General features: G+C 36.4%; 3 protein-coding genes, 1 long non-coding RNA gene and 1 pseudogene across 4 annotated transcripts; 3 read left to right on the top strand and 2 right to left on the bottom strand.

Annotated features, from left to right (window-relative positions):
• Positions 1-10,607: 10,607 nt before the first annotated feature.
• Positions 10,608-11,105, top strand: LOC145607598 (bZIP transcription factor 53-like). Its single transcript, XM_081663199.1, has one exon. The coding sequence runs from the start codon at positions 10,608-10,610 to the stop codon at positions 11,103-11,105; it is 498 nt and encodes a 165-aa protein (XP_081519325.1).
• A 3,539-nt stretch (positions 11,106-14,644) lies between these two features.
• Positions 14,645-16,615, top strand: LOC145609105 (uncharacterized). Its single transcript, XR_014105978.1, has 2 exons — positions 14,645-14,829; positions 16,156-16,615. It is a non-coding gene; the product is annotated as an uncharacterized LOC145609105 (long non-coding RNA).
• Positions 16,616-17,491: 876 nt separating this feature from the next.
• LOC145609017 (putative ubiquitin-like-specific protease 2B) lies at positions 17,492-20,938 on the top strand. Its single transcript, XM_081664594.1, has 7 exons — positions 17,492-17,651; positions 18,900-19,146; positions 19,232-19,399; positions 19,515-19,646; positions 20,059-20,140; positions 20,234-20,344; positions 20,428-20,938. Exons 1-7 carry the CDS (start codon positions 17,597-17,599, stop codon positions 20,584-20,586), a joined length of 954 nt encoding a protein of 317 aa, XP_081520720.1. The 5' UTR covers positions 17,492-17,596; the 3' UTR covers positions 20,587-20,938.
• Positions 20,939-21,127: 189 nt separating this feature from the next.
• Positions 21,128-21,617, bottom strand: LOC145607597 (putative bifunctional TENA-E protein pseudogene; annotated as a pseudogene).
• LOC145608995 (bifunctional TENA-E protein-like) lies at positions 21,525-23,545 on the bottom strand. The gene is made up of 3 exons (XM_081664572.1): positions 23,124-23,545; positions 22,333-22,550; positions 21,525-22,079 (listed from the first exon to the last, which is right to left on the bottom strand). The coding sequence occupies exons 1-3, from the start codon at positions 23,244-23,246 to the stop codon at positions 21,761-21,763; spliced, it is 660 nt and encodes a 219-aa protein (XP_081520698.1). The 5' UTR covers positions 23,247-23,545; the 3' UTR covers positions 21,525-21,760.
• Positions 23,546-25,928: the final 2,383 nt, after the last annotated feature.

The raw sequence follows: 25,928 nt of genomic DNA, 5'->3' as shown, positions 1-25,928 counted from the left end.
TCGCACCAACATTGCACTAATCCCGAAGGTAGATTCTCCCCGATCTATGTCTGAATTTCGTCCTATAGCTCTCTGTAATGTTTTGTATAAAATTGCGTCGAAAGCGATAGTTATGAGACTCAAAACGATTCTTCCGGGAGTAATCTCGGAAAATCAGAGTGCCTTTGTTCCCGGGAGGTTAATCACTGATAACGCTCTTATTGCTCTTGAGCTTTTTCATTCTATGAAAAAGAGAAGCACTGGTCGTAATGGTACTATTGCTCTGAAACTTGACATGAGTAAGGCATATGACAGGGTAAAGTGGCATTTTCTTGAGTCTCTTCTTCGGAGGATGGGGTTTGCAGAGAGTTGGGTTAGTGTTGTTATGAGCTGTGTTTCAACTGTTTCGTACTCTTTTATTATCAATGGTGCTGTTTGTGGTGATGTCAAGCCTGCTAGAGGTCTGAGACAGGGGGATCCCCTCTCTCCATACCTTTTTATCATGATTGCAGATGCCTTTTCTGGACTCATTTCGAAAGCTGTTGCAGATAGGAAGATTCATGGGGCCAAAGCGAGTCGTAATGGTCCTGTCATTTCTCACCTCTTCTTTGCAGATGACAGCTTGCTTTTTGCTAGAGCCAACCGAGAGGAATGCTCAAAGATAGTTGAAATTCTCAACAGTTATGAAGCAGCTTCCGGGCAAAAAATTAATTATGAAAAATCGGAAGTCTCTTTTAGCAAAGGTGTGAGTCTCTCTATGCAAAAGGAACTTGCTGAATTTTTGAAAATGAAGCAAGTTGATTCTCATGGTAAATATCTTGGCATCCCGACCATTGTTGGAAGATCGAAAAAATCTGTTTTTACAGCTCTTAAGGAGAGGATTTGGAAAAAGTTGCAGGGTTGGAAGGAGAAGCTTTTGTCTCGTGCGGGCAAGGAAACTCTGATAAAATCTGTTATTCAAGCCATCCCGACGTATATTATGGGTGTCTATAAGATTCCTCAAGGGGTCATTGATGAAATTCGAGCCTTAACGGCTAGGTTCTGGTGGGGGCACACTAACAATCGTCGGAAAGTTCATTGGATTAATTGGGACGCTCTTTGTTCTCCAAAAAGTCTTGGTGGTCTTGGCTTTCGGGATATGAGTGTTTTTAACGATGCTATGCTTGGTAAACAGATTTGGCGGCTTATTTCTCACCCCAATTCGCTTCTTGGTCGTGTCTTTAGCAAGAAGTACTACCCAAAAGGAGATATCCTCAAGGTGTCTTTGAGCCCAGTCAGTAGTTACGCTTGGCGCAGCTTGTGGGGTGCTATTCCTTTAGTGCAGGAGGGCTTGATCTGGAGAGTAGGTAATGGCTGCAAAATTAATATCTGGGACGAGCCCTGGGTTGCAGACGAGAATGGGAGCAGAATTCTTTCCCCTAGAAGTGATGCTGTCAACTTTGTGCGTGATTTAATTGATTTTAACAAATGTGACTGGAACACTGATCTTCTTGCAAGTATCTTTAACGAGCGTGATGTGAATTGTATTACAGCCATCCCATTGAGTTCTCGTTTCCCAGAGGATCAACTGACCTGGGCGTTTACAAATGATGGGCTTTATTCAGTGAAGACAACATATATGATAGGGAAGAAGTGTAACTTAGACTTATTTCATAAGTCTTGGGTTAATTTGTGGAAGCTGGGAACCACTCCAAAGGTTCGCCACCTATTATGGAGAATATGCACAAATTCCCTCCCTGTGCGTGCTTTACTTAAGTACAGGCATATGACCGATGATGATACATGCCCGTGGTGTGGTAAGGAAGCTGAGACATTACAGCATGCTTTCTTTAATTGTGAGGCTGTCATGGACTTGTGGGTGGAGGCAAAGTGTGAGAAGCTGATCGGGGGTGGCGCATTTTCTGATTTTAAGGATCAGTTTGAACTGTGGTGTGCAGGAGATGAGAAAATGCTTCAAAGGGGGGCTGCCCTCCTCTGGTTAATTTGGGCTAGAAGGAATGAGAAGGTCTTTAATGGCAAAGAGACTCCTCACAGCATCGTGATAACAAGAATGCAGCAATTGGTTTCTGATTATGATAAGTATGCCACTCGAATTTATGGCTCGAAGGTTGCTGCAAAGAAGAAAAGCTCTGTTTCATGGTCTGCTCCCCCTGAAGGCACTGTCAAGATCAATTGCGATGCTTCTCTTTGTGTTGAAGGCTGGGTTGGGGCTGGGACAGTTGCTCGAAACCACAAGGGTGAGGTTCTTTTTGCGGGTACCAGGAGAACAAAATGCAGATGGCCCCCTGAGATTGCGGAAGGTAAAGCTATCCTTTTTGCTGCTCGTCTTGCACGCAAATATGGCTACAAAAACATCATTCTTGAGTCGGATTGCTTGAGTATTATTTCTCGTCTATCTAAGGCCTCCTTTTTCCTCTCGGATTTAGATTCTATACTAGAAGATGTCTTTGATGTTTGTTCGTTTTTCTCTTCCGTTATTTGGTCTCATGTAAAGAGGAGTGGGAACTTTGTAGCGCACCATTTGGCAAAATTGGTGCCTTTCGGTGATGAGCAAGTATGGATTAATCATTGTCCTAGTGATGTAACACCGTATGTACTTATGGACAATTTGTCCACCACTTAATGAAGGTTCCCTTTCCTTTGCTTCAAAAAAAAAATAGAGATATATAAATATTTGGCAAATTTGAAGTGGTTATTTTTACTTTGGCATTGTAAGTTGTAAGTGTTGTAACTTATATATGATCTTATCTAATCATGCTACTCACGCAAAGACTATGAAGTTGCAGTTTGTTGTTGGATTGGGAGATTAACATTAAACAATACGGAGTACAAAATTGTCACAAATATACATGAACAAAAAGTCAATTTATTAATTAGATTAGGATACAGACAAAATAGGTCTCTAATCTATACTTTGCGTTTTAAAATTGGTTGTTATAATCATCACGAATAACGATGTAGAACGTCGGATCTTAATTTCTTAATATTGTCCTCCCATTTTTTTTTTAATAGGAATTCTTAATATTGTCCTTGTTATTATTATTAAGAAGCATTAGTGAACGACACAAATCCTAGAGAAACAAATTAACAAAGTCCAACCCATCATTGTCGTTGAATTAACAAGACATACCCGTACAAACTACAAAGTTGTACGTCCAAAGTTTAAAAATTACGGAGTAACAAATATGAAGAATGTTGACAATAATTATTTAATTTTAGTAAGGTAAAAATAAAAAGTTAGTACTCCATATAGGAGCTTGATTGCTTGAGTATCAATGGATGATATATTCCGTACTTTTAGAATAAGGTGGGTTTTTTTTTTAATTATTATTATTATTGTTTTTTTTAATTGTTTCCAAAAATGTCTCCCCTCAAAAGAATACTTGATATATCACACATACTATAGCTTTGGATATATTCCTATGATAAGTACGTAATTAAGGAAACTTTCAAGGAAGCTAATCAATTTGCAAAGAGAGCGGTTAGTTAAACAGAAATAACAATAGCTTAACAAACAACTTTTCAGTATTCACCAATTATTCAATTAAGTAATATAATAAATAATCTCTTTGAATGGCGAGCGAGAGCGAGAGAAGAGCGAATGAACTTTCAACTGAGGAAACTGATGTGCTTCGGAGATCGAGTAAGAAATTCAAGCGCACTCCAGATAATCCTCCAGAGATTCTGAATACTACCCTGCATCAGGGAGAGGATGTGGAAATGAATGAGATAGAGGCAGTATCTCCGCAAGCAAACTCTATGCAGGGTTCGAAGGTGTCTTATAGCAGTATGGCTAGTGGAGGCAATGGATCAAATCTGAGATACCAGACCCAGATAGAGGACCTGGATGGTTTTGATACTGATGATGATGTTCCGTTGGATTGTGAATCTGATGATGAATCATGCCCTAATTTTCTGCTTACTAAGGAGGAAAAGCAAAGGCTGCGCAGGCCGTGGAGAAACGCCCTAATTATCAAACTCTTTGATAAGAAAATGGGGTATGAAGTTCTTATCAAGAGACTTCGATTGAAATGGTCATTAAAGGGGGATATCTCCTTAACTGATGTTGGATATGCCTACTATATTGTAAGGTTTACTAACATGGAAGACTATAATTTTGTGCTTACTCAAGGGCCATGGATAATAGGAGATAGCTACTTGACTATCCGAAAGTGGGTGCCGAATTTTGTTGCGGATGAGGCTCCTATTAAATTCCTCACGGCTTGGGTAAGGATCCCTCAATTGTTAGTCGAATATTTTGACAAGCAATTCCTGCATCAAATTGGTTCAAGCATTGGCAAAGTGATTAGTATTGACCGAAACACTGAAGCTATGAGTAGAGGTCAATATGTGAGATTTAGCATTGAGGTAGACCTGTCCAAGCCTCTTCTGTCAAAATTTAAACTCAATGGTAGGGTCTGGAGAGTCCAATATGAAGGGTTGAAACAAATTTGTTTCAAGTGCGGCAAACTAGGTCATAAGGAAAGTGATTGTTCACTAGAGATTGTCATAGATGAGAATGGAGAAAAGAAATTGCAGAAGATAACTAGCCCACAACAGAATCCTGTTCCACGAGTGAGACCTGAGGAGTGTGATCAATATGGATCATGGATGCTTGTTCAGAGAAATACTAGGAAATATGTTCCTAAGACTAGGGTTGAAAATCCAAAGAAGCAAGCAGAAGGATCTAATTCTGGTCAAGGTCTTGATCTTAATAAGAACCAGGACAATTTACATAAGAAAGCTACCAAGAAAGCAGGTCAACAAACCGTGAACCAGGACAAGGGACCTATGGGGTCTAGGTTTGGTGTTTTAGACCAGGAGAAAGATATGGAAACTACTGAAGAATTTTTGGGAAATAATCCCACGGCAGAAGGTAATGGGGCAGGAGGATCAATCTCGACCTCCGGAAGTGGCAATATTTTAAGTGGAGCAGTTGATTTAGGAGAAGATATTCTGAATAAGAATAAGGATAAATCTTTTGGAAAATCTCACAATGAGATGGAGATAGATTTGAAAATTCAATCACATGTGGATTTGGCAGAATCTTTACAGGAGGAAAGGATAAATATTCAAGAACAGAATAGTCCCAAACATATCAAAAATTTCCAAAATATTTCCCCTGTTTCCTTTGGAAAATCGAATTTCCCTTTAAACAAGGAAAATATTGATCCCCAAGGTAACGTGAGTGAGGATTCTGATTATTTGAATTCTCCTTCCAGAATTAGTCCTCCAATTTCAATTCACCAGAAATCTCAGCAACACCTTTCTATTGCCTCGCAAACCCCTTCTGCGTTGCGTGATAGAAGAAGTGACAATGAATTATCCGAGAGTACCGATTACTTTGGAGACCCAAATCCCCCCATCGTACACGGCATTCATGGATTACCCGATGGACGGCCCTACTCAAGTCAAAGTCCATCCTCTAGCGAACAGAGCGGTACTCCAAGTGAATACATTCCTGCCACCGGAACACAATCCTCCGGACATGTTGTTCGAGGTATCAATTCCGATGAGGACCGATGGCCCAATGAAAGCGTTGAGAGACGCGTTCTTGAGCGTTCTGCCTAACATTCCTGTGAATGTTTTTGATTCTTACCCAATCTTCCCGATGTTTAATATGTCGATTAAGATTATGGTATGGAATGTGCAAGGAGTGGGTAATAAGTTAGCTGCAATTCGCGAGCTAATTCGTATTAATGACCCAACTATTTTAGCTCTAGTGGAAACTCACATTAGTGGTGATCAAGCTCAAAAAATTTGTGATCGAATTGGTTTTTCGGGTCAGACGAGAGTTGACGCGCAAGGATTTAGTGGTGGTATTTGGCTTTTTTGGAGGGAGGAGCTTGTTACTGTCAATGTGATGGATAATCACACTCAACACATCACTGTTGAGATTCAAAGAAGAGGTGAAGAACCTTGGATGTTTTCGGCAATATATGCTAGTCCGGACTCTTCCTTGAGAAAAGAGTTGTGGGAGTCTTTAGAAAATATTAAAAGAAGCTTCAATGGCCCGTGGCTTTTGGCGGGTGATTTTAATGACACTTTATCCATGACAGAGCGGATTGGTAATGGTGGTAGTGAGATGGAGCGTCGAGTTAGAGATTTTTCAAATTGGGTTGATTCGAATGGCTTAATAGATATTGGATGCTCGGGTCCGAAGTTCACCTGGAGTAGAGGATTATCTCCAGCCACTTATAAGGCTGCTAGATTGGATAGAGGCCTTGCCAATGTTGAATGGAGGTTGAGATTCGAAGAGGGAGCAGTTCACAATTTGACTAGGATTTCCTCTGACCACTGTCCGATTTTGATAAATACTAATGGTTTTGCCCCTCTTCCAATGGCTACTAAGCCGTTTAGATTTCAGGCCGCGTGGATTAAGCATGAAAAATTTGATGATTTTGTTGCTGCTAATTGGAACAACACTGAACCGTTAGTTCCTTTTCTGAAGAAATTCGCGCATAATCTGAATGTGTGGAATAGGGAACACTTTCACAATATTTTTCGGAAGAAATCTGAAATATGGGCAAGGTTGGAAGGCATTCAAAGAGCTTTAGCTAATGGAGCTCCGATGCACATCTTAAAGTTGGAAGTTGAGCTGAAAAAGAAGATGATAGAGATCTTGGAACAGGAGGAAATTCTCTGGTTTCAGAAATCAAGAACAGAGGCAATTGTGGATGGTGACAGAAATACCCGCTACTTTCACTTATCTACAGTTATGAGAAGAAGAAGAAACCGTATTGAAACCTTGCAAGATGCTGCTGGCAATTGGGTTTCGGATTCTAATGAGGTCAAAGCTTTAGTTGTCAATTACTGGAAAGACTTGTTTTCGGATGATAATCAAGGTATAGGTCAGTCTGATTTACTCTGTAATTATTTTCCACATATTTGTGAGGATGATTGGGAGACTTTAAATAGACCTTTTGCACAATGTGAAATCCACAAAGCTCTTTTTAGTATGGATCCATATAAAGCTCCGGGACCAGACGGGTTTCAACCCCTTTTTTATCAGAGATTTTGGAACTTGGTTAGTCCAAGTGTTATTCGAGCAGTGATGGATATCCTTGAAGGTCGATGCTTTCTTGATGGTCTCACTGATGCATTTCTAGTCTTAATTCCAAAAGGAGACATTCCTCAAGCTGCAAAAGATTTTCGTCCAATTGGATTGTGTAATATTACATATAAAATTGTGACAAAAGTTCTGGTGAATAGGCTCAAACCGCTTCTTCCAAATCTAATCTCCCCGACTCAATGTAGCTTTGTTCCCAAGAGACAGATTACGGACAATATTATTATTGTTCAAGAAATGATACACTCAATGAGAAGAAAACAAGGAAGGGTAGGATATATGGCGGTGAAAATTGACTTTGAGAAGGCGTATGATCGCTTAAGGTGGTCTTTCATCAGGGATTCCTTATTAGAATTGCGCTTGCCTCAAAGAATTATTGACATTGTGATGCTGTGCATTCGTTCTACTAAGTTGAGAATTTTGTGGAATGGAGAGCCTACTGAGGAATTTTCCCCGTCTAGAGGAATTCACCAAGGAGACCCATTATCACCTTATATATACGTGATTTGTATGGAGCGTCTTGCTCATTTGATTGATAGGGAATGTAGAGTGGGAGCTTGGAAACCGGTTAAAGCTAGTAGGAATGGACCTTCAATTTCCAACCTTGCCTTTGCCGATGATCTTATTCTATTTTGTGAAGCCACAAAAGATCAAGCTGAACTGATGAGATGCTGCTTGGATAAGTTCTGCCAGGACTCGGGTAGTAAAGTTAGTTTAAGCAAGAGCAGAATTTATTTTTCTGGTAACACTGCTGCTGATACAAGAACTGATATATGTGCAGCACTGGGGATGGAAGAAACAGAAGACCTTGGTAATTATCTTGGAGTCCCTGTCATTAATGGAAGGGTAACTAATGAAAATTATCAGTTCCTTGTAGACAGAGTTAATTCAAAATTGGATGGGTGGAAAGCTAAAACCTTATCTATGGCTGGGCGAGCTACTCTAATCCAATCTTCATTGTCCTCTATCCCGTATTATGCTATGCAAACTACAAGAGTGACAAGAGGAATTTGTGATAAAATTGATAGCAAAACTCGAGCTTTCCTATGGGGTAGCACTGAGGAAAAAAGGCGAATACACTTGGTGAATTGGAATACTGTGACTGATCCTAAGATGAGTGGGGGCCTCGGTTTAAAATCAATGAGACAAGTCAACTCGGCTTTTCTTTGTAAGCTAGGATGGAGAGTAATTACTGAACCTAATGCTCTTTGGTCACGAGTTCTTCGAAGCAAGTATTGTCGAGGACGATGTGATGTGGATATGTTTGTTCACAAAGCGGATGCCTCCAATGCTTGGCGTGGAATTGTTGAGAATGTGGATATTTTGAAACAGGGGATTGGTGCTGCTGTTGGCAATGGGAAAGACACTGGATTTTGGCTGCAAAGATGGGCAACAGATAAGCCACTGATTGAGCTTACTACTGCTAGACCCCCAGATTTCTTGATTGATGCAAAGGTGAAAGACTTTTGGGATGAAAATCAAGGCTGGCTATTTGATCAATTCGCTGATTTTCTGCCTAGTGAGGTTCTACAAATTATACAATCTCATGAGTTGATAGCTGATGAAGATGTTATTGATACTGTTTACTGGAAAGGTTCGCCTCATGGTGGTTTTACCATCAAGTCAGCACTGCAGATAATTCGAAACCCAAATAATGAGGTGCTATCTCAGAATCTCAATTGGAGTTATATATGGAAGCTACAAGTTCCTCAACGCATCCGTTTCTTCTTGTGGCTAGCACAGCATGATAAATTGATGACTAATGCCACTCGATTCTTGAGAAGTTTGACTAGCGATCCGAGATGTTTTATGTGTGGATTTGTCGAAGAAAATATTAGTCATATTCTAAGAGGTTGCCCAGCTGCAAGGGTAGTCTGGGATAAACTTGGGGTGAAGTTTGATTTACAGTGGCAGGGAAGCTCTTTTGCCCAGTGGTTAGAAGATAATTTGAAAGGGATCAATGCTGAAAACAGAGAAGAGTGGCCTCGTATTTTTGCTATCACTTGTTGGTGGCTTTGGAGGTGGCGAAACGAACGTACTTTCTCTAGGGATGTGGATATTCCTTTAGACCAGTGTGCGTTCATAATGACAAGAGTTGGTGATATTTGCAGGGCCTTTGATAATAATGTCATAAGCAGAATTCAAGGCAAAAGAAAGTATAAGGAAACGCTGGTGAGGTGGGAATTCCCAAGAGAAGGTTGGGTTCGCTTGAATACTGATGGAGCCTCGAAGGGGAATCCGGGGCAAGCCGGAGCAGGGGGTGTGATCAGAGGACACAGGGGTGAGTTGTACGAAATGTTTGCGATGAACTGTGGCATTTGCTCATGTACGAAAGCTGAAATTTTGGGAGTTATGCGTGGATTGGCTATAGCTTGGAATGGTGGACATCGTCGGGTGCAAGTAACTGTGGACTCTGAGACTATTGTTCGTATGTTGGTGGATCCTACTCCTCCGACCTCTCCTTTTATTCATTTAATTCAAAAGTGTAAGGCCCTTATCATGAGAAGTGATTGGGAAATTACAATAGGACATTGCTACAGGGAAGCTAATCAAGTAGCGGATAGATTGGCTAACTTTGGTGTAACGTCTACTCAGAAACTTGTCCTATTTGAGGCGGTCCCGGAGGACCTTCGTGCTGTTTTATTGGAGGATTTGGGGGGAGTCACGAGGCCAAGGAGGGTACCAGATGATGGAGCTTAGCCTTTAGCTTCGAAGTCCAGTAGCTGTAGCTTTTAGTTTTGTTGGGTTTGTTTTGTTTGCTGTCTTGTTTTCTTTTTCTAGTTTGTTTAGTTTGTTCTTTCTTTAGGGGCTTGCCCCTCGTTTGCACCAAAAAAAAAAAAAAAAAAAAAAAACAAACAACTTTTCAAGGTTATTGAAATGTCACGTGTGCCTAATCATGCGCAATTAATTCAACAGTTTTCGAGAAAACATAATAAAAAAAAAAGCAGTTGTCTCATTGGAAAGCCATATCAATTTCCAACTGAAAAATCTTCACAAATTTTACTGGACTGAAATTAGATTTATTGAATTAACCTATTTTTACCGAAATTAAATTATATTATTTTCGGGAAATTCCTTAATCCTCATATTTTACTAAATATTTTTTAAGGAAAAAAAGAACAAGAGGGCAAAAACGTCATATTATTGTTCCAAAGTACACCTAAGGACTTACCCATAGACGATTTTTTACCATTCTCATCCATTTATTTTCTCCTATTTATACCCTTTTTTCAAGATAACTTCTCACCAACTCTCCCATTTTTCCTTCCTTCTTTCTCTCTCCTATCTAATCCATTTTCTCTCTCCTATATCTTTCTCTCTCTAAAAAAAAACAAAAAAATCCCATGAAATTTTACAAAAACCCATGAATTAATCATCTAAAAATCTCTCTATATGAAACACATAACCTTGTTACGACGCGCTCGTCTTGCTCAATCTTTCTCCGTCGTTTTTCTCTACTGGTTTTACGTTTTCTCAGATATAAACTCGTTTTAAAAACCCCATTTTTAAAAATATTTTTTTAAATTTTTTTTGTGAAATTTTCGAAAAATTTATAAAAATGAGAGCGTCAACAAAAAGCGACGGAAAAAGGTCGTCGAAAGCAGTGATAAGTTCAGGATCATCAGGAGGAGGGTGTAACAGCATCGACGAAAAAAAGCGTCGAAGATTGGATTCAAACCGCGAATCGGCACGAAGATCAAGGGAGAAGAAGCAGAAACATCTGGACAATCTGCTGAAAGAGGTTAGCGGATTGGAAATACAAAACAAAGAGATAATAAAGAAAATAAATGAGATATCTGACGTTTTAGTTGGGTTGGATGATGAAAACAATGAGCTGAAAACGCTGAAAGATAAGCTCGAAAAGCGATTGGATGCATTGGAGTCAGTCATAGAGATTGGGAAGGTTGTCAGAGGATCGTCTTCAAATATTAATTCAGCAGAACAAATTATTAATAATAATAATTGTTATTATCCAATGATGAAGCCTTGGCAATTGCCTTGCCATTACCCTTCTCTCCCTATTTTTGCAACTTCTTTTAAGGATTTTAATGTTTAAGGGTAGTTTTGGGATTTCCTTTGTTGTCGTCTTAGTTTTATCATTTTATGTTTTTTTCGCTTTATTGTTGTAGGTCTTGGACCGTTTTTATGTGTTTTTTTTTTATAAAAAAATTAATGTACTTTTTATTTAGTCAAAGTTTTGACTTTTTGTTTAATGAAGTAGTATATTTTCTAGTCCTTTCTTTTGCTTATTTAATTTTTTTTTATTAATTAAACTACTAAATTGCTCTCAAAGTAATTGTATAATTACACCACCATTTTATAATATTTATCTTCAAATTGATAAAAAACCACGTACGAATATGTTATTATTATTATTATTATTATTATTATTATTATTATCATCGATACAATGTCCATAAGTTAATTTGTAACATCATTATCCATTAAATGACACCTTAAATATAACTAAACTTCTTTCTAAGGTCATGCTATTTTCACTTAATTTTGAATTAGTTGATTCACATTTAACATGTTTAGATGAAAAATAATTAATTTCAGAGTTACTTATAAGCAAGTTTAGTGGAGTGATAACATAAGCTCATATTATATATAAGAAGACAAGTTTTAAAATATAAGTAAAATACTATACTTTGTACGTTAGTAGAAACTCTAGAAAGAGGTACGTGAAAAGAGAGAGGGAAGAGTCCTCAAATATCATCGATGTGTCGGAGAGATAGAGAGTAACAAATAACCAGGCCAATTGGTTCAATTCATTAATTGATCTATGGTTCATCACTTCATCCACATTCAATCTCGTGTGCCACATTACCGGAACAAAAAAAACGGCTGCTCAAAATATGAAAGCTCATGCTAAGTTGAGTAATGCTGTCAATACATATTTGTGAGGTGAAATACGCTTGAAATGTAGTACTGTTAAATTTACAACCTAAGGTAAAGCTGGCATGCTTCTTGTGGAGAGAGAGAGAATTTAATGTAGGATGATTTGATTTTAGAGAATGTTTAGGTAACAATCTTGCAGAAATAGGAAATATATCAAAATATATAACACTAGATGAAGCCCGTGCGATACACGGTTTGTTAGTATTTTTTTTAATTTTATATTTATGTGATTAAAATTATTATTATATTATTTTAAAATATTTGATAAAATTCATACTATCAAAGATAATATTTTATATATAATTAATTTTAACTTAAAAATTTCATTCGTCAATTTTGCTTACGCGATATTGAATTATTTAATTATACAAGAAATCAATAATCTCTTATTTAATTGGCTAAAACTAAATTTGTAATCCTACATGGCGTGCTAAGAAAATTAAATCCTACATGGCTCTCTAAAACCTTGGGAAAAAACTCCCCTTTAAATATATTAGATTAGATTTTAAAGCATGTATTTTAAGGTCGCAATCAATTTACCTTGTTTTCACTCATGTATATATATGCATTATTTACTGTTAAAAAAAAAAAGGACCAATATATGAATAACGCATAATGGTGGCATCTATCAATCTTATATTCTTATTATAAAGTCACGGAAAAACAGATGAAGGTTAATCATGAAATCGTTTATAATGAATCACAATTTATAATGAATCACAATAAAAGTACGTTTTTAATTGGGTGGTAATAATTGACAAAGTTTCCTATTTTTAATTTAAAAGTGAAAGATGAGCGGGATTTTATTACTATAAATCGGATTAATCAAAGCAAGTATAGAAAATCAATCCGTTAATTTTACAAATTTGAATTATATTACTCCATATCTCTATCATAAGTTGCTTAAGTTCATAACTATACCTCATGCGCACACATGCAAATATAAAGAAATTTTAATTTTTTTAGTTCCTCCTTTAGTAAAGTCGATCAAATATATTAGCATTCACTCGCATTATATTCATAATCAAATTCTCTTATTTATATGCAAGTATATATTATATTTATTATTATGATCTCGTACCATGCTAAAATAAAAGATTTTGTACTACACCGTATTAATATTCGATTGCATGCTAAAAATACGACGTACCATATTTTTTTCTAAGCTTTTTTTACTATAAAAAGAACACCAAATGTTAACCTACTACACATATAATTTATAATCTCATTTCATTTAAACCTTTGTTAATTACCCTACTTCAAAAATGGTGAGACTAAGCAATAAGAAGTTGATTATAGTCTTTTCATTAGCTATGCTCTTGATAGCTAACACCCTTATAGCCCATGCTGATGACGACGACGACGATGATGATGGTAAGAAGCACCATAAAAAACACAAGAAGAAGCAAGATGACGATGATGATGACGATGACGACGACGACGACAATGACTGCAAAAAGAAGAAGAAGTCGGCTTCTTCATTTATCACACCTTTCTCTCCGACGAAGACGGTTTTTTATGGAGTATTGACTTTTGCTACTGGGGCTATGCTAATTTAATTAGTTATCTATATATTCTTAGGGTTCGAGATTATGTCATTTAGATACCATGTATTTAACCAAATAAACTCTTTCAATTAAAAGTTTAAGTTGATTGTTAATGTTATATATTCTATAACGTATTTATACGTACTTATAAATTACAATTGCGTTTTTCCTTATCAAATTTTTTAATTAAAAATCATACTAGTATTCTACTTGGTCTATCTTCATTTTTTTTGCAGTATTGCTTTTTTCACAATTCAAATGTCTAAAATTGCACTTTTTTCTTAGATTATCATTGATGAAGTTCATTTCATTACACTATTGAAAATGCTAAACATTGATACCACACAAAAGCACATTGAAACTTATGTAGCAACATTTTCTGAAAAGTCCAACACAATGTCACAATATATAGCAAATAAAAAGAGACTAAGAGAATCAAGGTTGGCCTAGTGGTTGGAGGCCCTCCTACCACCCATGTGAGAGGGGTTCGATTCTCACCCCAAGAAAGTTGGATCCCTTATATCCCCCAACTTGCAAGGGAATTCTCGATACGTTACAATAAAAAAGAGACTAGCAAGTAATATCCATTATTCCAAATTTTCAATGGTTCGATTCTCACCCCAAGAAAGTTGGATCCCTTATATCCCCCAACTTGCAAGGGAATTCTCGTTACGTTACAAAAAAAAAGAGACTAGAAAGTAATATGTTGGGAATTCTCGTTATTTTCAATGCAAATGAACTGCTTGAACATTGGGGCTGGGCCACGTTCAGCCAGATTGTTGGGCCTGCACACTCATCCTAATTTCCTCATTATTATGGTATTGTTCAATTAGAGCTTAGTCCACACATATTTGTTTCTTGGGTACCTTATTTCGATATTATTATTTAAACTCGCACATAGACAGATTAATAACAATGTAATGTGTCAGTCAAAGTGAGTCATAATATCATAGCCTATTATGTATCAATAGAGTGTCCGGATTGAGTTCGATACATTATTTAAATCGTGTTAATTATTGTACATAAACAAGTTGAAATTCGAGTTTGGTTTTTTTGGATGGGTGTTTGACACTTGCTTTAGCTTACCCAACTTGAAATCAATAAATCCAAGCAAAGTTTCCAATAAAACTAACAATTGGATAAAAAATTGGTTGAGTGGACCCTGTTAAATTTTCCGGAAGCATCTCTATTAATCCTCTATAGTCTATCCTCAAATCAATCAGTCTACAATAATACTATAAGTGCTCTTACATCTCATATTTCTTCTTATCCTACAAACTACCCTTCTCATTTTTATCTCTCTTCGCTTTTCAGATCTCTCTTCAACTTCAGGTACCCACTTATCAACTTCTCATATTAATTTTATTTCTACATTATTGATATATTTCATGTGAATATATTGCTCAAATTTAATCCACCATATTTCTGGGTGATTTAAGCTTTATTACTTTTTGGTTCTGTTTTTGAAGATTTAACTGTATAAAGGGTCTTTGATTGAATCTACCCATCCCTGAAAATCATTCATTTTACATGTAGAAAGTTTAATGGGTAGCTGTTAGATTAATCTTGTTAAAATGAACTTTATTCTGAATCTCAAATCGGCCAATATTAGTTGAATTGGATTATAAGATATGTATACTATTAGTCAAATTTGTGGGTTGCAAATGTGAAAGTCTTAATAATTCGTAAATATTGTGTTACAGGAAGAGTAACATGATTTTACTAGGATAGAGCACACCCTTAAGATGTGCTTTTGTTTACTCAAATGTTGCTTCAACTTAGGGCCTGTTCTCTTACGTTGAAATTCAGCTCAGTCAGTTCAGTTCATACACCCTTACTATCTTTTGCCAATGCTTGATTGCAAAAATTGGGCTTGAGTCACTTTTTTAGTGAGTTATAAACTTATAATAGCACTATTCAGTGATTTTATACCTGTTCTGTCTGTATTCACTATTCAGTGACCTTATACCTGTTCCTTTTGGCACTTCTGATGTATTATGGTTTTAACTTTTGACATGATTGCGGATTTGTAGATTTTGTTTATGTTGCTTATTAGAAGTAATTATGTTAGTTGCTGGGTGATTTTTCATACATTTGAAACTACAATCTATGTGTAATTACTTAGGCTGTAGTAGTGTTACTAGTGTAGTGTACTTCAACTTTCTTATAAATGACTTAACTGTTGGATAGATTTGCCTTGGCCAGTGTCATTGATACCCTCATAGTACTTCAAATTTCTTATAAATGAGTAAACTGTTGGATGAATGTCATGAATCCCTCTAGCTAGGAAAGAATCCTGGTTCTTCAGATGGAGGCTTACTGCACTACTCTTAAGTCTTAACGGAATTAGTTGTCACATTGCATAAACCCCTCACAGTAAAGATATGCACGATTCGCTGCACTAGTCTATATGAAATTAGTTGTCACATACTCACATTGCATAAACCTCTCACAGTGAAGGATATGGCACGATTTACTGCACGACTCTCTTTCATCTAAGTTAGTGGTGGTATATTAGAAATTCAGATCAGATCATTTACTTCTGCATGAAATTTGTGAAAGTTATCAGTATTTTTGGACAGAGTATTACAGTTCCTCTTAATTTGGTTTATTAGCTCTGCTATCTGCTTTTATATAACAAAGTTATTCTTTCCTCAGGAGGCTTCAGTAACAGTTTATGGCTATAAAATCCCCGGCTCCAGTGGTTTCGTTGGATCTATTCAGGGAGTTGCTCATTGCTATTTCGCAGTCTGAACCTGAAAACCTGTCTAGTTCAAGGTCACTGTTTGACCATTGTAAAGGCTTAAATGGTGTTGATAAGGTGAGGAACGAGGACATAACTGAAGAGTTAAGGTCAAAATTGATCTCGATTTCTTGTGAATCGTCTGCAGATAACATCCTTCCACCATCAGTGGGCATGCTGGAGGTTTAATGTTGATGTCTTTGTGGTTTCCTTAGAAGTCATTAGTTTTGATACTTGTTAATTTCTTATTTGATGTTGTAACATTGCCATTTTAGCAGGGATACTTTGTGTATCAGTTTGTGATGTATGGCTCAAATGTAAAGAAAATTCATGCTTACTGCCAAAGCTTTTGCAATAAAAAGACTTGAATCGGAATCACGGTAGTCTCTAACATCGAACCCCAAAGTTGAGCTTCCATTGGATGCATTGAACCATCAAAATTCAATCTAAAATGGCATTGTAAAAGAAATTCCTTCAAGGCTATCACTACTTGCTTATCAACTTTATGTTTTCACAAGGAATGCCAAATAAGCGATTATCAAACAGTGTCATGTAAATATTTTAGATTAACATTTATATATAATTTCATACATTAATGGAATAATGTACAAACTTGCACATAAACATAAGTGCAAGCTAAACGATTTCTTCGACCTTTGTAAGCTTTTGTTTCTTATTGTTGTAATTAATCGATTCATTTGAAACGGAGGAAAAATGTTATCCCCACTGTCTCCAAAAATTTGACCCTTACTTGATCATTCCATTTGCATTAAAGTACCCACCAATTTACAACAATATTTATGTAAAATTAGCTTCCCTATATAAAATTTTATTTTTCCATGTACTTTTATTACTTTCTCTCTTTACTTTTTTATAAACCCCATATAAATTTAGTTTTTCGATATACTTTTAATTTTTATTTAACTTTTTAAATACCTGCGAAATCAGCCTAAAAAGATTGTTCTTTCTGGACGGAAGGAGTATAATCTATTTAAAAAAAAAAAAAAGGAAAAATGTTACAATATTGATAAAATGGAGGAAATAATATGACAAATATAGAACCATAATTATATGCACTAGGAATTGCAAATGTTGACTATGGATAGAACAACTCAACGTTTAACTCAACAGAAAAATGATTAAAGTCCACCACAAGTGAAATTACCAAAATACCCCGACATTTGCTTTCCATAAAACGGTTCACCTTTCTCCTCTTACTTCGTATTTATATATTGAGATGATATATAAAGTTGTGAAGTACGAAGTATATCTCAAGTACAAGTATTTCACAAATTAAAGAGGGAAATACAGTGAAAGAGGAAATTTCTTCAAAAATTGAGCAGAGCAATTTTTGTGATGAGACGACGAACAAGAAAGCCTCCTTCCAATGAATTCGACTTTACTATTGCTGGTATTTTTCTCTTTCCTCCCAATTCTCCATATTTTCAAGCTTTCATTTTTGCCAATTTTCAATTTATGTGCTACTATATTATATTAAAAATGTATTCTTTTTTTTGGTGGGTATTTAATTTTGGGTTGTTGGGTTCGTTAAAATTGTAATTTATTGGGTTTTAATGTTTAAATTATGGTTTTGATTGATTTGTTGTGACTTCTTATGTTTATGCATGATGCAGGAAAGCTATAATTACATGAAAATAAATTATATTATATGAATTTCTTGAATTAAAAAGGTGTGAAATTGGTGTTAAATTATTGCAATTGGGTAGCTCTTCTTGAAATTTGAGCAAGTTAGTTTGCATTTATGAAATTGATATTAATTTTTTACCGGTGAATAGTGATAGCTGATAGATCTGTAACTTTTAAAAGCAAATGAAATAAAAGAAAACTCTGTTGATGCTGATTAATTCTAGTAATTCAGAGAAAGTGGTTGGAAAAAAATTTAAACTTGTACTTAATCTTAGATTTTTATTTTTATTTTTTGTTGTTGTTGACTTGTTGTGATTAATTCAGGAAATTTTAGGGATTGCTATCTTAAAAGTTAAAACAATGTTATTGATAGAGATTTTTACGGAGTATCATCTTTCTGGTATTTTTGGCAATTACTGTGTTGGAGTTTTGGACTTTGGAGGCTTAGAACAATCACCTGTTCTATACTTATACAGATAGATTTTGAAAATTAGCAATTGATAGGAACTGCTTGTCCCCTTTTTACTTTCATTGTTGGATCTAAATGTCTTAATTATGCAAATTGTCGAGAACTTTTAACCATGATGTGCTCAAAATATTGAAATCTATAATTGTTTGTAGCCAAGAAACTGTTCTTAGAATTTTAAGTTTCGAAGTCTTTTTTTTACTAAAGGAATGATTTTGATCAACTTATTGTTGTACTACTTTGTATTAGTGAATTTTAATGAGTTAGTTTAAAGATATAATGTGTTCAGCTGTGGCCTTCTAGTTCTATGGAAGTCTTTGGTATATTAGGACATTATGTTAGATCTTTGGTTTGATATTGTTGTTTGTAATCTTTCACACCATTTTCATGTCTCATTGTTAGCCAATACTCTTTTGTAACACTATAAATAGTTGTATTATCTCATTCTCATAACTCTATCCGATGGTAGTTTGTTGCACTATGATTCATTTCATAAGAGATGCTTTACATAAATCCTGATACAGACCTCTTCTTTTTTCCTGGTAGAATTATTTGGAGATAGCATATCTAAGCATCGCTCCTGCTGGGTACACATAGCTGCAGCTCAATATAAAACTGAAAAGAAAATAACTTTGACAGAATTTATGGAGATAAAAAAAAAGTTTAAGCGCACTTCACCTTGTTTTCTTGATAATTTAACCCGTGCTAAGCGATCCAAGTTGATGGGTGGCTATCATGTTATCCCCAGGATAAGAACGAAGCTAGATACTGAAACATTTGAGCATTACATGGAGTAAGATTAACTTCTGAGTACTCCATTTATTTTAACTTTTCTGTTATTTTTGGCCCATTTAGCATTCTTATTCTATAACTTTCAGGGTGGTTTGGAAGAGCTTTTCAGAAGAGAAGAGGATGTCATTTACATATCTTGATAGTCTGTGGTTTTCATTGTATCGAGAAGCTTCTACTAGACCCAAAGTTCTGACATGGATAAAAAAGAAAAGCATTTTCTCCAAGGATTATGTGTTTGTTCCTGTTTGTTGTTGGTAATTGCTGCTGTCTATTGAATTTTGCTGCTATAACATGTTATATCTGGGTTCCTTTCATTGACTGCATCTCTCACTTGATTTTTTTTATTTTTTTTTTATTTAATTTCACTAGGAGTCACTGGAGCCTCTTAATATTTGTCCACTTTGGTGATAGTTCTGACTCAAAAACTAGAACCCCATGCATGTTGCTGCTGGACTCACTTGAGGATGCGGAGCCAAAGAGACTTGAGCCTGAGATTAGAAAGTATGATGCTTCACTTATGTTTCTGTTATTACTGCATTTCACTTCCAAATTTGCTCTCCCTACTTGTTTGTTCTGTATTTTTCAGAAAAGAATAATGTGTTGTTATCTTGTGGCTTAGATTACATGGATACTTGCCAATATGTTGATATTTATATTGGTAATTCATAATATAATACTCTATACATTCTAGGATTTGTTGTATATCATTTTCTTGTAATCTTTATAAAACATCTCATTGTGCTAAGTTTGACTATTTCTTGTGTTAAGAAACCAATTTCATTGTTAATCAAGACAAAGAAATTGAAATTCATATTGTGATTTGGTGATTCACATGAATATTGACCTTAATACACTTTTGGTGGTTTGCTTACCCAGTTAATTATATTACCTTCAATGGTTGTCTTTGGTTCAGGTTTGTTCAGGACATCTATAGGGAGGAGGGCAGGGAAGAAGACAGGAATGTGATTTCCCAAATTCCTCTCTTGATACCTAAGGTGATCTTGATTGAAGTAAAGAACCTTGTATAGATTTATCTATATTTAGGAACAATCCTGATCTGCTTTACGCATATGTGATGCCATTTTCAGGTGCCTCAACAAAGGGATGATGAGGAATGTGGAAGCTATGTTCTCTATTTCATCAACTTATTTATGCAATTTGCTCCAGAAAACTTTTGTGATTCTGATTTCCCATACTTTGTATGTACATGAATCTTAATTACTTCATTCTTTACTCCACGTATTTCTTCACCTTGTAATGTAATTTTATCGTCATATTGCAGATGCAAAAAGACTGGTTTGATATTGAGAGCTTGGAGTATTTCCGCAACAGGCTTGAGAAGGAACTGTCTAGTAAAGTGGCTGTGAAAAGCACACGCTCTTCCACTGTATCTCAGCAGAAGCTGTGTAAAAACGATGGTGTTATATTGTTGGATGACTGACCCTCATCTCTCCCTTGATGGGTGGCTAATGTATTTTTTGTAGCATAACAAACACTGGGGCAGAACCGCAGAAGTAAACCAACCAATTTGTATATACTTAAGCTAATGCAAAAATGTGTCAGACGCTATGTTAGTCCTCTGTATTTTTGTGCTTCTGCATCTGTAGTATCACAGCTTGTACATAAAACTTGGATTGACAAGCTAAATCTCTAACTTTTGTAGCACAAATGTCTTATGGAGTAGCATTGTACAAGTTGACCTTGATAGTATTTGTATATCTTGTATCAAGGTTATTAGCTGATAATACAGTATTATGAAAGTATTCCTTTATATCGAGCACAGGTAAAACTTGCATACACATTCTACTTTGCTACATACTTCCTACTCAGATGTAACATAACTCGTTGCCTGCCATCTAGCTTTTACGAGAACTTTTCATGTTAAAAATTATGGATCTTTAAGATTTCAAAACAAACTTCAAGCTGTAAAACATACAAGAAAACACAACCAAAACACAAATACATACACATTCTTTCTGCTCCTAATTCATCTGTCCCTCACTCATATTCCAGAACTCAACTTCTAGCTCAAGAACTTGCAAAAGCATTGCTTCAGCTTTATTTTGCACATCCTGTGATGCCTTTGATACACATCGATCAGCAATCTTCTGCAGAGATTCACAATACTTGCCAAACCCTTCACTCCCCCACCTCTCACAGGCTTCTTTGAGTTCTGACGGAGTTTTGGCGCCAGCTTCAAGACAGTGGGCAAAGCTCACTTGGTAAACAGCCTCAATAGCCCAGAAGGCTGTCATTGCCACTGCATAACTGACGTCTGGTTGCATCAAGCTTTCTAAAAACCTAAAGATTGAAAACGTACGTGAGCACATCACAATCAACATAAGGTAATACTGAAAATAAAGGTTATTAGCTGATAATACAGTATTATGAAAGTATTCCTTTATATCGAGCACAGGTAAAACTTGCATACACATTCTACTTTGCTACATACTTCCTACTCAGATGTAACATAACTCGTTGCCTGCCATCTAGCTTTTACGAGAACTTTTCATGTTAAAAATTATGGATCTTTAAGATTTCAAAACAAACTTCAAGCTGTAAAACATACAAGAAAACACAACCAAAACACAAATACATACACATTCTTTCTGCTCCTAATTCATCTGTCCCTCACTCATATTCCAGAACTCAACTTCTAGCTCAAGAACTTGCAAAAGCATTGCTTCAGCTTTATTTTGCACATCCTGTGATGCCTTTGATACACATCGATCAGCAATCTTCTGCAGAGATTCACAATACTTGCCAAACCCTTCACTCCCCCACCTCTCACAGGCTTCTTTGAGTTCTGACGGAGTTTTGGCGCCAGCTTCAAGACAGTGGGCAAAGCTCACTTGGTAAACAGCCTCAATAGCCCAGAAGGCTGTCATTGCCACTGCATAACTGACGTCTGGTTGCATCAAGCTTTCTAAAAACCTAAAGATTGAAAACGTACGTGAGCACATCACAATCAACATAAGGTAATACTGAAAATAAAGATTCCTGTTATGATTATGGTAAGGTTCTGCTTCGAATTAATCAACTATCTTAGAAACTACTCGTAACAAAGGAACTTATTACATTGAGTACATCCCCTAAGCTGAAAATCGAGTCTTCATGATTTCAAATTGTGTTACTCAATCTTTCTATATTCATCAATATTCTTTATTTAGACAGTTCAGCATATCACCTGCAGTAATTCTGATTTGTTGTCAGAGGAGTGATCTCACTGAGCTGTACATCCCATTTTGCAGCTTCATTCTTAAACCAAGATACTTCATCATTCAGAGAAGCCAAACCAGCTAAAATAACTTCCATATCCGATTCATCATCTGATTCCTTACAAGCTTTCACCAGCACACTAGCAACAAAAGGAACAAATTTCCTGACAAATATGTAATCCTGACCCTGAATTCGACGCAGAGAAAATACTGAGTGTTTCCGATATTGATGCCATAATCATAAACACAGAAATACAAGCTTACCAATGAAACAGCAGTATAATAGACACACACTATGTCGAATACTCGTATAAGATTAATCAGACAGTTTACAGAAGCCATGATGAGGCCTTATTCTTTTCACATTGTTAAAATAGTCAAGTCTGAGGGCAGGGAAGAATACAGTAATAAGGTATCTGAGTTCAATTCCTTAAAGTGCAAACATTCTTAAGTAGTTAAAATTTGATAAAATTTGTTCTTGGAAATTGGGATTTTCTCACCATCATAATACACATAGTTTAAATCCAATAATATCATAATAATCTTCAACATAATCAATTTATGCCCAATTCAACAAGAGTGAACCAATTAAAGCCTGAATTATATAGAAGACTATACAATCTCTGGATATTGTAAAATGAACTACAAACCAACATTGTTACAAATCATTTTCTTCATGTTTAAAGGGTGATTATCTTAATAAAAATAAAAAAAAAAAGTCAAAACAGGAATAACTTTTGGAGACGAGAAAGGAACGAACCAGCCAGCGTTTGAAAGAGGAGAGATCAACGGAGCCATCGCGGATGGAGCGAATAAAAGCGTGGCGAGTTGCTGCAGTGTAGACTGTATCATGGTTGTTTACCCAAGTTTCTATGGTTGCCATCTTTCCCCTCTCTTTCTCTCTCCTTTGACTTCGCCTTCGCCTTTTGACTTTTGACTTTTTGTCTCTCTTGCTTGCTATCAGAGATGGCAAAGTGTGGCAGTAGTTTAGACGTGCGTTAAGTGACACTGGAAAATTTATTGAAGAGTATTCGGATTTTAAGCCATTAGATGAGGCCTAATTTGACTTGGTTGGTTGGACCGTTTGAGTCGGGTTGGGTTAAAAGGTCACTTAAAAAAGAGGGACACTAAAATGGGTTGGGTCATTGCGTTTTGAAGAGAAAAGCGTATAAGCTAAGAGGATCAAAGAAGATCAGGTTTTAAGTTCGAAACTAATAGTCAAATCTATACTATATACTAACTAAAGTAATCAGTATGTTGATTTGTGGTTCTTGTCTATCCCTCTCCCGCGCCTTGGTCTTATGGTTAGAATGTCACAAATATTCAATTAATCATATAACTCTTACACAGAGTAATGTTCAACACATCTTAGCACTATGCCTTTCAATGGCTTACAAACAGTAAGATTAACATCAAAGAATAGATAGGAGTTTAATTATAGACAGTGTTAATCTATTGACTGGAAGGTAAAAATAACTAAAATTACTGATACTGTGAGCAGGGTAATATAACGCCTGTTGTCTTAGGGTAAAACGGAGTCATAATGTTTTTATAAAAGGTAAAAAAAGGTAGTGCCTTTAAAGTGCACCAATTGATGCTAATTGCTAAATTGGTGTTGAAAAAAGTGTTTTTGCTGTTAGAGGTTGGTAGATAGGTGGGTTTAATGCTGAGTAGTAATGACTTGATGGGCAACCTAAACTCAATCATATCAAATTCTACTATACTAGAGTGTACACAGCATTCTTTCAAGCTCTGAGGTATAGGTATGCCCGAGTGTATAATAGACGCTCTAAAGACCACTAATGTACACACCATGTGGATCATTAGACATCGTTGCAGATGTTGATCTGCAAAGTGCAGCGTAGTTTATGGTGATTCTCCTACTTGATTTAATTAAGCTAATAGACAAACATGATTGAGATTAATGTCCTTATTGTAGATGTTGAATCGAAAGCACTCTTGCTAACAAAAGTATTGTTCGTTCTGGCAGGCAAACTTCCGAAAAAAAAAATCAGTGATCAACATTCAACAATAGAGTCAGCTAGTTGCTAGCGACAGCATCACCAACAAAAGGCAGTGTCATCCACTGAACTCAAAGATAGTGATGGTTTAGAGCATCGGTTGCCAGTACCCGTCCCCGTTATCGAGTTTGTGCTCTATATAAGTGAAGGACAAGGCATGTGTTGTTTGTGTACAAGGGCCCGTTGCAGTTGTACAACTATCGTTCATAGTACGAATCACAATCCTAAAAGTTAACGAACCGAATAAACAACAAAACAAATTATGCTAAAATTTGAATGACTAGTTTTTATTGACAGGAAGTGGGGAAAGATGGTGTCAATTCTCATTTTACATTGTCTAAAAATCAGGTCTCCCATTATACTATTACTAAGGTATGGATAAAAATAGCATATAATTGAAACAAAAATGAATGGTATATAGGCATATAGCTAAGTATCTCACACAGTTGTGTTTATCAGCCATTATTTATCTCATCTCTTTTATTGCCCTTCTCGGTTGGTGCTTCCGTGATTGATGGCCGCTCCCACCAGCTCGTTGCTCAAAAGAGTGTGCCTTAAAGAGCTTCAATTATGCCAAAAAAAAAAAAAAAAAAAAAAACTCTGCCAAGGAACCTTTCCATATATTAGTCGAGTGTGACACTTAGACACATATGTACGTACTCGTGTCGTACCACAGCTTTTGACATATTTTTCAGCTTCCACACCTGGGTGCCTAGACTGTCAAGTGTCAACCTTGAAAATAATTATATCATTGTAACATATACATGTGTGATTGGTTGTATACTTGTATTTTAACCATGTTGAGCCCTCCTTAACATTGTTTCAAAGTCTCAATCCATCATACTCAAAACTTTCAAACTTTTCATTTCACCTCAAGTGTTAATGCCAAAACTTGGACATTTCACTTCATTTGATTTCAGGCCAAAAAAGGGAAGATTTTCACAAAATAATCGAGGCGGACACTTGGACACGTACCCGAACGAGTAATGCATCCACAAGTCACAGAGCAATCCTGTTTCTGTATCACTAGAAGACTCTCACATTTATCATTTGCCAAATGATTAAAAACCCAGGTTTCTCAATTGGCCACAGTATTATACTCCCAAAACAGTAGCAGATCAACAACAAATCAATGGGGCAACTTCACTTCAAATCAAACACAAGAACACGAAACACTTACAAACCAGAACAAACCCACCATTGAAATCAAGCTGGTATCGGACCCGGAGTCGACCCAACAAACCTACTCGGAGGATTCAAACTCGGCGGCGGAGCAGAAATCACCGGCATTGGAAGATCAGCAGGCGGCGGCGGTACAGGAACCACCACCGGCGATATCATCACCGGCGCCGGCGGCGGTGGTGGCGTCATCACCGGGCTAGACCCCGACCCCGAACCCGAACTCGGAGGAGGATACGGATTCGGGCTTGGAGGTGGGTTTAAGGTTGGGTTAAGATTAGGAGGTGGGTAAGGGGATGGATTCGGGTCCGGGTTATTCGGGTTGGGGTTAGGAGTGGTACTAATCAGAGGAGCTGGAATTGGAT

The sequence above is a fragment of the Chenopodium album genome, chromosome 23, assembly GCF_948465745.1.
Source record: "Chenopodium album chromosome 23, dcCheAlbu1.1, whole genome shotgun sequence".
In the NCBI taxonomy this organism is placed as follows: domain Eukaryota; kingdom Viridiplantae; phylum Streptophyta; class Magnoliopsida; order Caryophyllales; family Amaranthaceae; genus Chenopodium; species Chenopodium album.
The sequence above is the reverse complement of the archived record's forward strand: the minus strand, read 5'-3'. Positions and strand labels throughout refer to the sequence as shown.

Excerpts from the sequence above, each read along its gene's own strand:
- LOC145609017 (XM_081664594.1), top strand. The coding sequence starts at position 17,597 with ATGAGACGACGAACAAGAAAGCCTCCTTCCAATGAATTCGACTTTACT. Across the intron at positions 17,652-18,899 it reads ATTCGACTTTACTATTGCTG|AATTATTTGGAGATAGCATA; the intron begins GTATTTTTCTCT and ends TTTTCCTGGTAG. Across the intron at positions 20,345-20,427 it reads ATTCTGATTTCCCATACTTT|ATGCAAAAAGACTGGTTTGA; the intron begins GTATGTACATGA and ends GTCATATTGCAG.
- LOC145608995 (XM_081664572.1), bottom strand. The coding sequence starts at position 23,246 with ATGGCAACCATAGAAACTTGGGTAAACAACCATGATACAGTCTACACT. Across the intron at positions 22,551-23,123 it reads CCTCTTTCAAACGCTGGCTG|GGTCAGGATTACATATTTGT; the intron begins GTTCGTTCCTTT and ends CGTCGAATTCAG. Across the intron at positions 22,080-22,332 it reads ACAAATCAGAATTACTGCAG|GTTTTTAGAAAGCTTGATGC; the intron begins GTGATATGCTGA and ends TTCAATCTTTAG.
- LOC145607598 (XM_081663199.1), top strand. The coding sequence starts at position 10,608 with ATGAGAGCGTCAACAAAAAGCGACGGAAAAAGGTCGTCGAAAGCAGTG.